The following is a 16799-nucleotide window of genomic DNA, read 5'->3' as shown; positions in this document are numbered from 1 at the left end:
AAATGAGCTATTGATTTTTTGTAGTTGTGTGAGCAAACTCCTCTATAATGTGGCGTACTACAACTTTGCACCTTCTTTTAGACTAAGAAAAAATTAGTCAGCCATATTTATTTACAAATCAATTGTTTCAATAAATTACCTCATACACTTAGAACTAAAACTGTTTGCAGATGACTTATTATAAATAAGGCATTTTATTCTCTTGATGAATTTATTTTCTACAAATTTTAACCTAGTTTATGCCATTTTCTAAATTGATTTGGAATTGGTTAATTGATTTATAGGTAAGGTTAATTCTGTTATTATTTATACCGTTGTTTTTATTTGTTCATTCTATTTTGTTCTTAATTTATGCTGTTATATTTTTTGAAGTGAAAACTTCTTTAGGCGCGTTGAGCGTTTTGGTAGAGGGTAAAATCCTCGGTTCGCGTCACCGACATGCTAATGATACTAACCTGCATGAAAAAGTCAGTCTCGCTGTGTTTTTTTTAACCGTAGACTTGGCCGCGGACTACTAACCTGCATGAAAAAGTCAGTCTCGCTGTGTTAAAACTGTCCCGGCGGAGTATGAAAACAGACTGCGAAAATCAGTGACCTTTACGGCTTCCTCTCGCGATTTAAAAGTGAAGCCAATGTCGTACAATTCTGTAAGATGCGTCAAATTAAAGCTCTTAATATTGGCAATCTATTGGTTACATTTTTAAATATTAAAAAAAATTTCGAAATAATTTTGATTATTGTTTACATTTTACATAGCGTTTTACAATGACAAGAAAAAAGTAGTAAGCAAGGATTTTTTTTTTATTTTTTGGTCAGACAAAATTTGTCAGCGAGAAAGTTGTGTGAAAATAGATGAATATTTTTTTTGTAATTTATCATTTTTTTATTGGAAGTTTAGTTTAGCCTGTAGTAGCGTATGAAGTGATGAGTGAACATTTCTGCCGGAACTGTAGTTGGCGCATTGGCTCACTGATACCGTATTAACTCAATAAATTAGTTTATTGTGCAATAAAATACCTTTACGAAAGAACCAAGTTAATTTAACTAATTTATTAGTCTTAAAAATATTGTGGGTTTAATTGTTATTGCAATTATATACTTTATCCGTAGCAATAACTGTATTATTTACAACGGTGTTAACTTCACTTGTATTCTATGTTTAACTAACTATTAATATTGAGCAATTACAACAAGTATAATGATTGCATTGAACTTTTTTTCATTAAAATAATATTCTTTAATACGTACAGTACTTTTTTATTAAGATATTGTTAAGATAATTGTATATTAATTATTTTTTCAACCACTTTGTATTTATATTTTGTTCATGATTTGTTTAACCCATCATATGTAACTAATAAATAAAAACATAAAAAAGTTCATATAATTTTTGCATATAGTTTTAATTACTCTCAACTTAATAGTTCCGTTTTCACTTCTATCGGTAGTCCCACGACTGCTACTGTTTTTTTATTCATATTGTTACCTTTTTAAACTCTAACTGGTTTATGAAAATAAAAGAATTGTGTAACAGTAATGATAATTAAACCATACTAAATTTTTGACATGAGAAGTGTACTGTCTATAATACCTTGCTAAATGATGCATGATGTTATATAATTTCAGTTTTATTGATGTTGTCTATTGCAGTTTACATTGATAAATGACAATAAAGATATTATATTCTATTCTACATTGTATTTAGTACACAGTATTTTATTTTCAGATACCATTTATTGATGATTGATCAACTGCCATAATTGATTGATTAAACTCCCTTTTAGTACAGTTATAATAAACATTAATCTAACAGTTATGACAAATAATAGCTTTAAAGAGAAAATAAATAAAACATAGGTGATGTTTTAAAATTATGTATTTTATTATAAAATACAATTCGAAAAACATATCACAGGCACAGTTTGAAAGGTATTCCTAAAAAACATTAGAATACTTGAGGAGTATCATAAAAGATATAATAAAAGTATAATTGTACTCATATAACATGAAATTATTAAAGTTTTAATTAAGTAATGAGGTTTTATTTTGACTGATAGCGTTTGAGCCCTTTAAGTTCCACATAGGGCTGTTGTAATCTCAGTACAACGTAAACATCGTTGGCAAAAACTCTTTGGAACGGCAGTGGCGAGCCCATAAACAGTTGAGGGCAGAGAGGAGCTTCACCTCGGCTTGTAGGATCCTCAATATCCCACAGATCCAACATATGGCAACCATTCCTAGAATAAACAAATCACATTATAAGTACAAAAACATACACTACATTCAGATATTACCCGCAAAATACCAAATTTTTAGATTGCACCTAAATTTATTGATATATGTTAAACTTTTTGATAATTTTGAAACATTAAAAGGTTTTGTTTTTATGATATATATACTTTCGGATAACACCTCATATATTAACTAAAGTTATTGATTTTCTAAGTTTTTTTTGTTATGTTAAACTGTAGAGAGAATACACAACAATCACACCTTTGGTTGTACGTTAGGTTTTATCTTGACTTAAATTATATGTTTATAACAGTCGATTACAACCTGTTTTATCAAAGTTTTAAGTGCTGTTGAAAGTTAAATGTTTACATATATGAAATAAAAAAAAAAATATTAAACCCTAAAAATTTTAACAACAAAATATGTTTACTAATCACAATTAGAATTTGTTTGTATTTAATTTCATAGAGAAATACAATAAATTGACATAATTGTGATACAAAGTTTACTCAATATGTAAAAAATTACCGATTTACTTACATTTAATATTCAAAATTTCCATAACGATTCTATTAAAACCCATCATAAAAATGATTTATAGAAAATAAAATCAATTTAAAAAAGCATATTACGTTTTAAAACACTTTATACAAACATACATATGGACAAGAATGTTACAAAACTACAATGTACAGAGTGAAATAGATACTGCTAGTTTACAATAGTAAATTTTTTGTAAACACTCCAATAATGGGGGCAGCATTTCTTAGATCAAAATTTTGAAATATAAAACCCAATTCAGTGAAATATTAATAAAAATAGGGTAAAAAGTAGGACTGTTGACACTAAAACCATGTTTTTTAAGTCCGTATTTTGAGTAACTGCAGTTTATGTTCTAAAGTTTTTTAGGAAGTTAAAAAATTCACAGTATTATTGTATTTTTAATGATCTAAAATCACATACTGACAAATATTAAAAAAATGTATACTATTTATAAAAACAATGTCAATATTTTAAAATTAATTAAAAAATATTTTATTGCAGAACCTAATTTTGGTATGAAAATTAACTATAATCCTTATAAACACTCTTAAAACTACTCACAAACTTAAGAACTTCAGTTACTCCTAGTCAGTTTGATATAAAGGACATCATTTGTATAAATATTAATTTTTATATCTGTTACTGCTTTATTATAATGATAGGTGTTCCTATTTTTAACATTTTGGAAGAAAAATTCTACAATGCTTGACTTATGTTTTTAGACAATTTAAAAACCAATAACTGATCACAAGCTTCTTAGACAACTGAATTATTGTATGCACATTGTAAATATAATGTTTTTTTTAAACAATAAACTTTCTGCAAGGAACTTTTACACTTACAGTAATATAAAATTACAAATTTGTTTGTATCCAATGTAACATGACAAAATAAAACAAACATCACAGTGTGGTGACAGTACTTTGTGGATTAAACAACTAATTTTCAACTTTGAGCCTTTTTACAAATAACCAAACTACTAAAGTAAAAATACATGACCTCGCTACACAGTTTTCTACTTACTTGCTTCTCCTGAAGCACCAGCTATCAGAAATGACTAGATAATTGACTTGCATTGATGATAGTGTTTTGAATACTTCCTCAGCAGGTTTCCTGCTAAAGGCGGAGTAAACTTTTAATGTCCTTTCCCTGGAAAAAAGGATACAAGATAACAATGACATTTGCATTACAAATAAAATTTTTTTCATAGTTAGTTATTTTGCTTTCTAGATATTTTTCAGCTCATTGTTTAAACAGCTGATGGTGATAATGATCAGCTGTGATTTTCAAACAACAGTTGCTCATGACTTGAAATTTAAATATCTTTGATATCAACAATCAAATCATTATCAGCCAGCTTTTAAATAAACAGCTCACACTCAAATAAACTAATTTAGAAACTGGCTGATAATGATTTAAATATCGATTGATCTACATATTACCAAATTTCTATTGCACCAAAAAACGTGATCCTACCGAACCCGAACATTATCTAGATTTACATGTCGAAAGAAATAAATGGCAGATACTGCATACTCAACATGATATCAGGTCCTAACTACATGGCTTGTTGACTCTGAATACCCTGTCTATCCTCCCCTATGCGGCATTTCCTATAAGGCATTCCCGGTATTGTGTGGCCAGATACCGTCATACTGAATTGACGTACTCCAATGCTTGAATGTAAAAATAGAATATGTAAATTTCAAGCCAAATATTGTTTATCAAATCATGGTATTCCTTTATTTTGGTTGAGTACCTTAAATTTTTCCATCTACCGCAACGTCTAGCGCCAAACTGTAACAACACTGATACAACAAAGAACTTTTCACAGCTTAGGCAATTCCGTTTCACTCTTAGTCTCTATTAATTGGCCACACAAGACACAATATGCAAGACTATTTTCTTGACGATATTATTAATTGTTTACTAGTTTGGTATAAAGAAGAAAATGCCACCTCCATATTTCCGAACTGGTTGTGGTGGAGCATGAACATGACCCCAGTCCAATAATTATTGCTGATGCTGCTAAGCTAAGCAGATTGATTAATTCAGTTACCTAATTTCATCGATATGATTTTTTAATTCAAAGATTAAGTGAATTTAAGATTCAGCTTTGACACATCAATACTCCAGTGTCTACCAAGCACTAGATAATAGCTAATACAGAGATTTGACAATAAAAACAGTGATGAAAGATTTGAGTTTGCTTATAAGGTTTCCTGCTTATAACGTCAGCTCGGGTTGTGCCAGCGGGAAACAACGTTTTTGTTAAAACGGAATTTCACTGTAAATATCTCATTTAAATAAGCACTACCTACCTCAGTTTGACATCTTCGTAATGAGGGTGGTTCACAACTGGCCTATTTGTCGACAGAAGCACTGCCGACATGATCGGCATAGGCCCTGCAAACACATCTGTTGGAGCCGTGTTTGTCTTTATCCATGTGAGAACCTCCTCTAACGGCAGATTGCTGTACTCTCCTACACAAATAATAATAAATGTTTTCTTTCAAAGAAGAACTTGTATGTATAAAACACGAGCAAAAAGTCTCATAAGTAGTAGTAGCTTAAAAAACTAAAAATTGATTTTCAGCATCTCCTTTTTAATGAAACTTGCTAATTTTTGATAACCATCCCAAAATGTAAGACACAACCTACAACTCAAAATGATGTGTGTGTGTGTGTGTTCAAGTTCAAAATCACTTTATTCAGGAAAATACAATACAATCTCAAACATACACTTTCATCTCCCAAGGCGCAGAACATATAATATATGGAAAAATTTTCAACATTGTTTTTAAACATAATTTGATTTGTGAATTTAAAGGTCTCTCAAAATAGTTCAACCACTTCGGTAAGGTTACTATGCTAACCAAAGAAATGGCTAGTGTAAAACCTAAAAGTATCTTGCTCTTGTTTGAGAATCTAAAACTTATTTAGCAAATATCACATTTGCAATATTGGTCACAGTGATGGGTTGGTAGCAGTACCTTGCAACCCCTCTTAATGTTGATAATAATAATGGAATCTTTAAGAGCTGGTAGTAAACTTTATTAATGTAGGTGCCTTATATTTTGGCAGGATTTCCTGTTATTTCATGTCTTGGTGTAGTCTCAAGAATTTTTCACTGAGCTCAGGAACTTCAGTCTTCCTCATCTGCTTTCAGTTTAAGTTTGTGTTGTGATTTATTTAGCATATTTGGGCAAGTTGCATCCAGTTTTAAGATCACAGTTTTTACCAAACAATTGTATGCTTCTTTAAAATAATATAACGCTTAAATAGTATTATAAGTTTTCAAAATAAATTTACAAGTTTGTAATAAGTGAACTTTGACTTGTTATACAAATTGAAAACTACAGTATTTAACTTTTTCTAAATGATATAAAATATAACGACAGTAATAAATGAACAATACACTTTGTAAATTGAATTCCCATAGTAACACCTACCCATGATATTTCTTTGGTGAGATACGTTTGAAATTCCTTTGACGCTCATGCCACCAACCAGAATCACAATCAGGGCAAGCCTTACTTCATTTGACTGAATCTTATCCAAATACTGAAAAAAGAAATAATCATAACAATACAGATCTAAGCAAGCCATATCACACAGAAAAAGACAGTTAATTTCACAATCTCATAACTGTATTATATGAAGGAAGGTAGAAAATGTCCACTGTTATTTTGCAATAAACGAGAGTGTACTACTGCATTTAGATCTACTTCTTTAATGTTGGTGTTATACTGTGTATATGTATAAACCATCTGATGACATTGTCAATGCAGTTATTGTGGGCCGACAATAAAGATTCTTGATACTTATATCCAAATAAAATTTTAAATCAGAATCAAGCATTTGGATGGACTTATCAATACATTACACCAACATTGACCCTTTTAACCTTTGGTACGCTATAAGTAGACTGTCCGAAACATACTAATTCCTATAATACATATCTAGCAAATAAGGGTTAATGACTGAAAAGTGTATTGATTAGATACAAATTTATGTGTATTATTTACGCTTAGCTCAAACTTTGCTCTACATAATTTATACTGTAATATACTACTGCAAAAGTACATAAATATTTGAATATAATAATAAAAAAAGGGAATAATAATGAATTATAATTATATATGTGTATGCAAACTGACTTAAGGAAGGTAGAAAATGTTCACCTTTATTTTACGACTAAGGAGACTGTACGTAGGCTTTCTCATCTGCTTCTTTGTTTTACAAAGGTAGTTAGTCCCAGAAAAAAGCCAAAAAAGATTAATAAAGTTACTAGTAATTCCAAATCAACATACATACACATAATATTAGTCGTTATAGACTATGTTACATGTTAACATGTTTTAAACAAAATAAACATTGTTTGTTGTTTGTATTGTAATACAATCTCTACTACCTGACATATTCTAATGCAGCTGCCTACTTCATGAGACCTACATAAGATGGCAATTTCATTTCATATTTACACAACAAGTGAAAGCAATACATTTTAAAATAAAGCAAGTTACACTATTTATTTTAAAATGCCTTTTAACTTTTGTAGAATAACGATGATATTTTTCTGCAGTCAAATACATCCTGACTTAAAGCCTCACCTTCCTCGACGATACCAAAGATGAGATCAGACACAAGTGAGGTGTGAAGAACAATTTGAGTCTCATTACCAGTGCAGCCATGATGGAAAACGCTGCCAGCTGGAGAACATTATATGCAACTTCTGGCTCCACGTGCTTGAAAGACCTATAACATGGAGATGTCTGTTATATTTAAACGTAAAACATAATTTATTACCTAGATTGTTTACTACAAGAAATATATGTTAACAGTTATACAGGCTAATGTAGACCACCCGTCCGCAATGTATAGCGGCTGAACCAAGAAACTTTCTTTGTTTTAACAAAAAAAACCGCATATTGCAACCACAAAGAATTCAAGAAAATAATTTTTAACACACAAATATACCCCAAAATGGCACTTTAGAATGTAACCACCCAAATGTAAAGGTACGTTGAGCCGTACCTCACTGTAAAAGATCATGAAAATTAGTATTTTCAGAGCCATTTCTGAACCATCCCAAGATAAAGCAAAACTTTAAATACAACATTTTTTGTAAGAGATGTTTTTAAACATAATTGATAGGTGTAATGAAAGCCATAACTTGCTATTTGATTTTGTAGGTTTTTAGGAGTTTAAAATATCTTGAATTTGAACGATTTAAATAAACTGGAAATCTACTGAAAAATGATAACGTTAACGAATTTTTAGTATGAGTACTTCTTTAGTAACCTTGGATAAAAATTTGGTTTGGAAAAATTTTTGGTGAGATAATAGTAAAAAATACTGTTGAACTGTACAACTTTGACATTTTGAACCACCCTTTACACGAGAAGCAAAATGAATTTAAACTTTTTTCAAAAATGATCAGTGAACCCCTAATGGGGTTTTTGCTCGACCTACCTTTAAATTTGAAAATCTTTCAAAATTCACCCCTATTTACTCCCCAAAAGTAACAATTTGGGGTATTTTTCGGTGTTAAAAATTATTTCCCCAAAATTGGGGATCGAAATATAGGCGTTTTCGTTAAAACGAAGAAGGTAGGTTTCTCGGTTTAGTCACTGTACATTACAGACAGGTTATCTACCTCATCCTAATCCTATATTTTGGCTGATTGAGAAGAATTAGGACAACTTGCCTGAAAAGCACTGCCAACTGGATCCATCGTATTGCTAGCAACAGCAGCACAAAGAACACTGCTGGGAGCAGCCATGTCTCACAGAGCTTCAGCACCGGCTCCCATCCGAGAACATCAAACTCCACAGAGCAAACGTACAGCAAGGAGTGGAAATCCTTGTAGTTGCTCAGTTTTGACTTCAAAATATTTATTATATGTGCCTATAACAGGAAAACTTATTCGAAAAACGCTTAAAAATTCAATAATGTTGGTATAAATGTTGTAGAAAAAATTAAAAAATAACAAAGTTGAAACACTATTGTTGATTTTCAGTTTGGACAATTAGTATTACTTGAAACATTGTCAAGATTTAAAAAAATTTTATTCAGTTTCCATGGACGAAGAACTTAGCAGCTTGGTTGGAGTGTGCCAAAGTTAGCTGATAAGTGTCTGTGTATTCATTTTGTTTCAAAATAAAGATTTTACTAGTAATTCAGCATTAACAGTGAAAACCCAAACTGGCAAGAGTTAAGAACACATTCAAATGTCGTTTTACAGTAATCAAGAAACTTTTGTAACCCTTCCCACGTGGCAAACGGATATATCCGTTAGGCCTAATTTTGACCGAAACGCGGTAAATGGATATATCCTTCAAAGTCTATTTTGTGTTATTTCATAAATTGTAGTTGCCGTGGAATCTGCTAGAGTTCAAGAGAGTGTTGAAGCTTGTTCCGAAAAGCAGATGTTACAGTTTGAACCTCATTGGCGCGTCGCAGTGGTGGGAGGGCGTGGCTTTGTCCCTCGTGGCATGATTTAGTCTCAGTCTGCGGCGAACCATTACGCGGTAAACGGATATATCCCGGCACTGCATATTTTAGTGTTCAACGCTGTTTTGCCATATTTCCTTATTTATTGTTCGTGTTCCTGTTGTATTTAGCTTTATATTATCTTTTTATTTTGCTATTACTTTATTTGTTGTGTCGTTATAGGCCTATAATATTGTTCTATGCAATGGCAAATCCTGACGATTTTTTGTAAAATTTGAAAATTTGTTAAAAAATATAGGGGTCTCATTATTTTGTGATAATGTATTATATTTATTCCTAATAGCCACCACTAACTAAAAAAAAAAATTAGAGTTGGTAAAATGTAACAAGAAATTTTAAAGTTAATTACGCGTTATAAGTCAAAATTGAAAGATAAATTTCGCTTTTTTATATTCAAAACTAGCTTTTCGTAAGTTTTGTCCGTATATGAGCACTTCTGGTTCAAGTGAATTATATTTCCAACGCTGATGTAGAGTTTACCTTGTTGCCAAGGAAGTCAAGAAAGTCTGTCAAAAGTGTATGTTTATAGCCATTGTACATGTACATTAAAGTGGTCTAACACTAAAGCTTAAAGTTCAACCAGAAATTTATTTTAAAGACAAATATAAAATCTTAGCGCCTTCAAATAATGTTTGGCTATTTAATATACGTAGCTCTCTTGTAATTGCAGTTTATAATGTGCACGTGCTTTGATAACTTTTATATTTTGCAGGGCCACCTGGTGGTGAGTTACACCAATGGGCATACCATATAAACCTTCTCCGTGGAAAAATACATATACATACAAATTTTGATAATGATCGGTCACATAGTTTTTAATTCCATAAAGGACAAAAACACAAACATTCATTTATATATATATATATATATATATATATATATATATATATATATATAGAGAGAGAGAGAGATAAGCAATAAAGCAATAACACAGCCATTGTTAGCAAATGTGTTAAATATTTACATGAATTATGTTTACACTAACTCGTCTCATTTCTTAACTTTATTCAAATAATAATAGGCTATTGTAACAGGTCAAATTACGACATTTGAATATTCGCGGGGAATTGGCAGACTGTGACGTCAATGAATCGACAGACTGTGACATCAGTGAATCACATGTTGTCGGAATTGAGATTTATTTAATAACGAAGACATTTATTGAACTTTATACGGGAAAAGATTTGATTAATTAAAATGAAGTAAACATAACCAAAATTCGTGTTTTACAAAAACATTAAATAGAATTACGCAGAAGAGCCAATTGTGGTATGAATGACTTGTAAATTTATGACGTCATAAAGCAAATGTTGCTAAAAATTTAAATAAAAAGCTTTGAAAAATTAATAAAAGAAAATAGAAATACTTAAATTGATTAATTATAGTAAACGTGATAAATTTCGACAATTATAAGAAAGAATTAAATTAAATTTATTCGTGAAGACGCTGATTTGAACGAGAGAAGTGATGAGTGTTGTTTTGAATCAGTATCCGTCGTATTATACGGAGATTCGTTCTTCTACCATCAGACTCGAAGCAAGGAGGTTGTGTTAGTTCTCCTGGGAAAGTAATGATCTGTTGTATAGTATATTGAAATTTAATCAAGGATGGGATATTGTTTAGACTTTTAAAATTATCAAAGCACTGCAAGGTGAGTGAGTTTATAATATTGTTGAGAGTGTGACATTTAATAAACTAATCTCGTGGTCACTTGCTTTGACTTTCTTTAAATATCCCTTTTACAAAAAGTGTGGAGTGATGTTAAATTTTGTAATTATTACTTAATATATTTTGGAACCCTGACATACACACAGACTTGTCTCTGGTGATAACACCAGAGACATTCAAATCTAATAATTTTTGAGTAATACGAGGAAATACAGCTAGCATTGGGCAAGATGGCGACCGATACTATGATGAACAACATGGTATAACAACGTGCCACTGGTGACAAGGCGCGTACAACTACATGGTGAGTGAATAATTCTAAAGAACTGACTTTCAGCAAATTATCGTAACCAACGTGGGAGTGAGACACATAGCAAATTGGTGTTATAACCTGGGACTCTCATCAAATTTACACTCGCATTAAATTTGACCTACATCAATAGGCGCAGCAACGAGGGGTCCTCATCAAAATTGACATCTCATCAAATTTGGCTTACATCACTATAATTAATTAGGTAAAATACAATATCAAAGAGGAACATTTAAACTTGAAACACAAAATTAATAACATAGGCAAATTATTAAAAATAAGTAATAAAAAAATTGACATGATCCTTAATAAATTATTAAACTTAGTTCATTTTTACATAATTTTTTGACACTATAATTGTACATTTGTCAAGAATAACTTAAACCCACAATGGTTTAATTCACATTACTTCAGATAATTATTTGTTAGCATGTAATAATCCTGTCTGGTTTTTAGATGCATATTAATCATAGATTTAACCCATTGTCTATCAATGACGTATATTGCCTGTCATCAGTTAGTGTCGGCGTAATTAAAAAGATAAGCGCTGCATGTCACGCTTAGTTAGTAAATTTGTTGAATAATATTTCCGATATCACTTATTTCAGCATTTGTCTATAAGAATAACATGATGGTCTGTTAAAATGTTAGATTTTGAAGCTGGTCGACTCTTGAAATCAATTGTTTCAATCAATTTGTTGTGATTAGTTGCTGCCTCAAATTACGTCGCGGTAAAATGACGTCATTCTTTTCTGAGAGTTTTAGTAACTTTGTGGAGAACATACTAAATTAAAGAAAAAATGAAGTGTGGGATGGTAACTTTGATGACAAAATTTTATGTGAAAGTAGCGATGAAGAAAATTATTTGACAAAGCCTAACCTTCAAACTTGGGTGTGGCCAAGACAAGCTAATGATCCACATAATTTTATGTTTAGTGGTGGATCTGGTATAAATCAAATTGTTGCTAGGCAACTAAATACTTAAAATACAAGATTATAAAATACAATTTTAACATGTTATATGGTCGTTTAATATTTTAAATTCACTTAAAGCACCCACACAATAATTTCCATTGCAAAAAAAAAAAAATTAATTTGGTACCTGAGGGTAAAAATACTTGAATTTTAATTGGCCAATGGGTTAAAATAAAACATCTACAATAATTCTACAACTGAAAATAAGGACGTAAAAGTGTTGGAAGTTTAACATTATTCTTATGGTATAAAGAGTTGTTTCACTACAGCCAGCTCTTGAGTTTCTTTTAGAAAATGAGGTCTTCCATCCTGATAGATGCTGCACAGAGATCTCTCCACATCACAAGAGCTGCTTGCTTAGGTGCTACACCAAGCAGCACAACAATATTATACACTGCTTTCATAGTAAGCACGTTAACAGCACCTCGGAAAGGAGGAGCGTTAACGAAATGCCAAAAGTTTAAAATTAGCCGAATAGCAGAGCTTCAGTTTCTAACATTTTTTTCATACTGACAGTAGTAATTCTTGAATAATGTGTATTGGATATATCAATTGTGAACATTACAGAAAGAAACACACACTACTGATAATGAATCTTACATCTTGGTTAGCGGTGAAGACCCTACTCTTGAGCAGTACAGTGGAGGCTGCAATGAGTGCTAGGATTGTGGCTGATCGAGGAATGATGTGCCACCTGTTCTGGAGCACTGGAGCTACAAACAGCAGAGCTACCGCGGTCGACAGGACCAGACAAGTCAGCAGAGACGTCAACAACAGCTCATTGCCAAACATGACCACCAAGCTTTGGGTCAGCCCGATCTGAAATGTGTGTACAGCTTGAGACATAGACAACTTTTTTACATGAAGCCCTAAGCTGGAAAAATTTATAATAATGCTTCAAGCTATGCTCAAACGACTATATATATATATATATATATATATATATATATATATCCTTTCATTGATGAATATCTAGATGTCATATTAAAATATTTTAATCAAGAGAATGTTAATCCATAAAAAAGAAACGAAGGTGGAATTACAAGAAAAGGAGTCTTAATCTTAATGCAACATTTTTATTCTTTACATTTTGTTACGAATCTACAATAACGGATGAAACAAAATGTTCAATGCATCACACACTTCTAGTAACTCATCACTTACCGCAACACCAAAAACTACGATGAGTGCTGAAAATCGGCTGATGATATTGAACAAATACAACACCAGAACTGCAATTAACTGGGTGGTAAGGAAGAACTGAGAAAACTGCCACAGTGTTAAACACAGCCATGACGTGCCTCCAACTAACACAACCTACAACACAAAACATTTGTAAAATCATTTACGTTTTCTAAAACAGTGAGTAAAATAAAAAAAAATTGATACAAAATAAAAAAATTCTTATGCCATATAAAAGAAACCAGAACTAAATAAAAGCTAAAATCTGATTACTCTTTGTAATACTGGTGACAAGCAAAACATTAATATTTTTCTCTACAGAAATTTAAATAGTAATCATGAATTGACAAACTACCAGAATGAATTATTTATTATGTTACATTGAGCATTTTTGATTGCCAATTTTTAAATGAAACTATCAATTAATTACATTTAAACTGTAGAAGTGCGACTTATGAAAAGAGCTGTTTAATTTGTTTGTGTGTTATAAAGATTGTGTTATTACTCACAAATGTGAATTTGTTCTCTGGGTAATATTTATGTTTCTATCTCAGGACTAATTTGTTAAATCGTAAGGTATGAATAAACACACGAGTTTACTAAGACAAAGTTTATTTAAATTTCACTAAAAAAAATCACATGAATATTAAAATTATTGCTTACATGAGATTCATTTAGAAAACTTGTAATAGAATATTGATTAATAATTTGGGCTTTATTCTCAGAACAGTTGTACGTGGTAGAAAAATTAAGTTTTAGTCAATGAATTACATTTACAGTTTTTTAAAATGTTTTGCCATAATCACTTGAAGGTTTTTCTCATGTTTGCGTAAAATTTAGTATGGTAGGTTGATTATTGACACAAAATTCACAATATAAGATGTCCGGTATAGACTAGAATTGTCCAAGATCCTGGTTGAACCTTGACTGATTTATAAAGGAATTTAAGCTTCTTCAAGAACGTATAATATTGCTGGAGGCTGCAAATGTCACGCTTAAACTGTATAATTTTTAATAATAAATATTCTGTAATGTTCCGCAGTTAATTAATTGATTAATGAATATTAATCTATAATTATACAACAAAAAATTGCAGTTTTAAGATCAATATACAGTACAAACTGAGACAGATGGCAATGTTGTGAGTGGATCAGATGTTCTAAAGTAGTACATATAGTATTTTCAAATATTTAAACAATAGAATATGCTGGATTGAGAATTGGTGATAAAAAAAAAATATCTAAGTTACTTTATATTGGCACCAATCCTTCCAGTATCATTTTACAATATTTGTTGTTTTTACCTGTAAAATATGGTAACGGTTGTAAACAGATTCTTCATTTGTTTTCCTATTTTGGTTAAGTGAGATTGTAACCGCCATCATTTGTAGAAGACAGAATGGGTAGGCGAACGTCTCACGTAGAGGAGGTGTCCACTGAACTCTGGTGCACTGGGCATAACAGCAGCATCATTAGAGGATATATTATCATTTTTTTGTACTCAGTTTCAACTATGTCTAAGGAACAATTAAAATCAATAACAAATATATTTTTAGCAATATACAGGGTGAGTCTAAAAGGACTTTACAACTTTGAAATTATATAGATATTTATTTACTTTACTTACAGACTTGATATATGTTTCATTTTGTAGCAAATTACTTCTAGTTTATTGTCACATTCTTATTTCGGTTCGATGTGAATTCCATTAGTGATACGGCAAACATCCCACCGGTAATCAATTTCTCGCCACACCCGTTCTAGCAAATCTGGCGTAACTTCAGCAACCGCAGCTGTGATTCTTCTTCTTAGATCTGCAAGACTGGCTGGTAGAGGTGGAACATACACTTTATCTTTAATAAAACCCCATAGAAAAAAATCCATAAGAGTCAAACCGGGGGAACGAGGTGGCCAAGCAATTGGTCCTGAACGCCCAATGCAGCACCTGTAAAACGACCGTTTAGGAAATCCCTAACATCTGTTAGGTAGTGAGGTGGTGCTCCGTCTTGCTGGTAGTAGAAAGGAGCATCCTGTTGTTCATCTTCATCAATTTGAAGAATCAAAAAATTCTGCAACATATCAAGGTAAATGATACCAGTGACAGTTGTCTCCATGAAGTAAAATGGCCCGTACACTTTAAATTTACTCTTCGCACAAAACAAATTCACTTTTGGCTGTCCCGAACTTGTTCAAGGGATTCTCTTGTGTTTTCGTTCCCCCAGATTCTGCAGTTATGGGTGTTCACTTTACCACTGATATGAAAGGTACTCTCATCACTGAAGATTATTGAGTTCAGGAATGTCTCATCTTCCCCAATTCGATCCAACATTACAGCACAGAATCCTCCACGAGCAGCTTTATCTAAATCAGTGATATGTTGCACTATCGTAAGTCTGTATGGTTTTAAGTGCAAACGTCTCCGTAGCACTCGCAAAACTGTCTTTTGTGGAATTCCAGTCTCCACAGCTGTACGTCACGTTGATTTTTTAGGACTACGGGATGTTCCACAGTAGCATCACTAACCTGTGGGCGACCTGGCGATTCCTAATGACGAACACAACAACCTGTCTCGACAAAATTCTTGTGCCAACTGTAAATAGAAGGCCTGCTTGGAGAGTCTCTTCCGTATTCTGTGTGAAATCTACACTGAACACTTGTAGCAGAGTTTGTTTCATGAAATAATAACACACAGCGAGCACGCTCCGCACCAGTGAAAGTAGCCATTTTAGTACAGACGAAGCTGGCGCTCGCAGTGGCGGAACTTGGTACTACAGCACTACGGCAGTCAAATTGAAGTAATTTGCTACAAAATGACACATATATAAAGTCTGTAAGTAAAATCATTAAATATCTATTTAATTTCAAAGTTGTAAAGTCCTTTTAGACTCACCCTATACTTAAAGTTCTATATTTTTCAATTCCTGTAAATGTACAATTGGGGTATAGTTGGTTTATTCAGTGTGCCTTATTTTGATTTTGTTCTGAATATTCTCTATTATAACACGACATTTGAATACTTGAGACATTATTTTCAGGAAACTCTAAATTCTGGAAATAGAACTAAAACTGGGTGGCCATCTAATTTGAAAGGATGCAAACAAATAGCTGAAGTTCAACAAAACATAAATGGAAAACACATATATACAGGTCACACAACTCTCAGTCAGCAGAGGAGTGCCTCAGGGTTTTGTCATGGACCCCTTCTTTTTCATTCTGTTTACTAATGATTTTCAAGCTTCATCCGGGATGACAATATCGAAACCATAATACATGCAGACGATACAGCTCTTCTGTTAACACATTATAAGCCACAAGAATTACACTCAGATATTTTATTAACAACAGAAAAAGCACTCCAATACAGTCTTTAAAAC

At 31.8% G+C, this 16799-nt stretch overlaps 1 protein-coding gene across 1 annotated transcript in view; it reads right to left on the bottom strand.

Annotated features, from left to right (window-relative positions):
• Positions 1 to 1858: 1858 nt before the first annotated feature.
• The window catches only part of LOC124363086 (probable C-mannosyltransferase DPY19L1), a 33555-nt gene continuing 18614 nt past the window's right edge, over positions 1859 to 16799 (bottom strand). The window contains exons 6-14 of the mRNA XM_046818187.1: positions 14730 to 14876; positions 13409 to 13561; positions 12845 to 13063; positions 8486 to 8685; positions 7389 to 7533; positions 6228 to 6339; positions 5097 to 5259; positions 3799 to 3924; positions 1859 to 2237 (exon numbers count right to left, since the gene is read on the bottom strand). Coding sequence (XP_046674143.1) covers positions 2042 to 2237; positions 3799 to 3924; positions 5097 to 5259; positions 6228 to 6339; positions 7389 to 7533; positions 8486 to 8685; positions 12845 to 13063; positions 13409 to 13561; positions 14730 to 14876 — 1461 coding nt within the window. The 3' untranslated portion in view covers positions 1859 to 2041. The remainder of the gene's footprint in view (positions 2238 to 3798; positions 3925 to 5096; positions 5260 to 6227; positions 6340 to 7388; positions 7534 to 8485; positions 8686 to 12844; positions 13064 to 13408; positions 13562 to 14729; positions 14877 to 16799) is intronic.

Source organism: Homalodisca vitripennis, chromosome 5 (assembly GCF_021130785.1).
Source record: "Homalodisca vitripennis isolate AUS2020 chromosome 5, UT_GWSS_2.1, whole genome shotgun sequence".
NCBI classification, from domain to species: domain Eukaryota; kingdom Metazoa; phylum Arthropoda; class Insecta; order Hemiptera; family Cicadellidae; genus Homalodisca; species Homalodisca vitripennis.
Note: the sequence above shows the minus strand (reverse complement) of the source record. Positions and strands in the feature narration are given on the sequence as shown.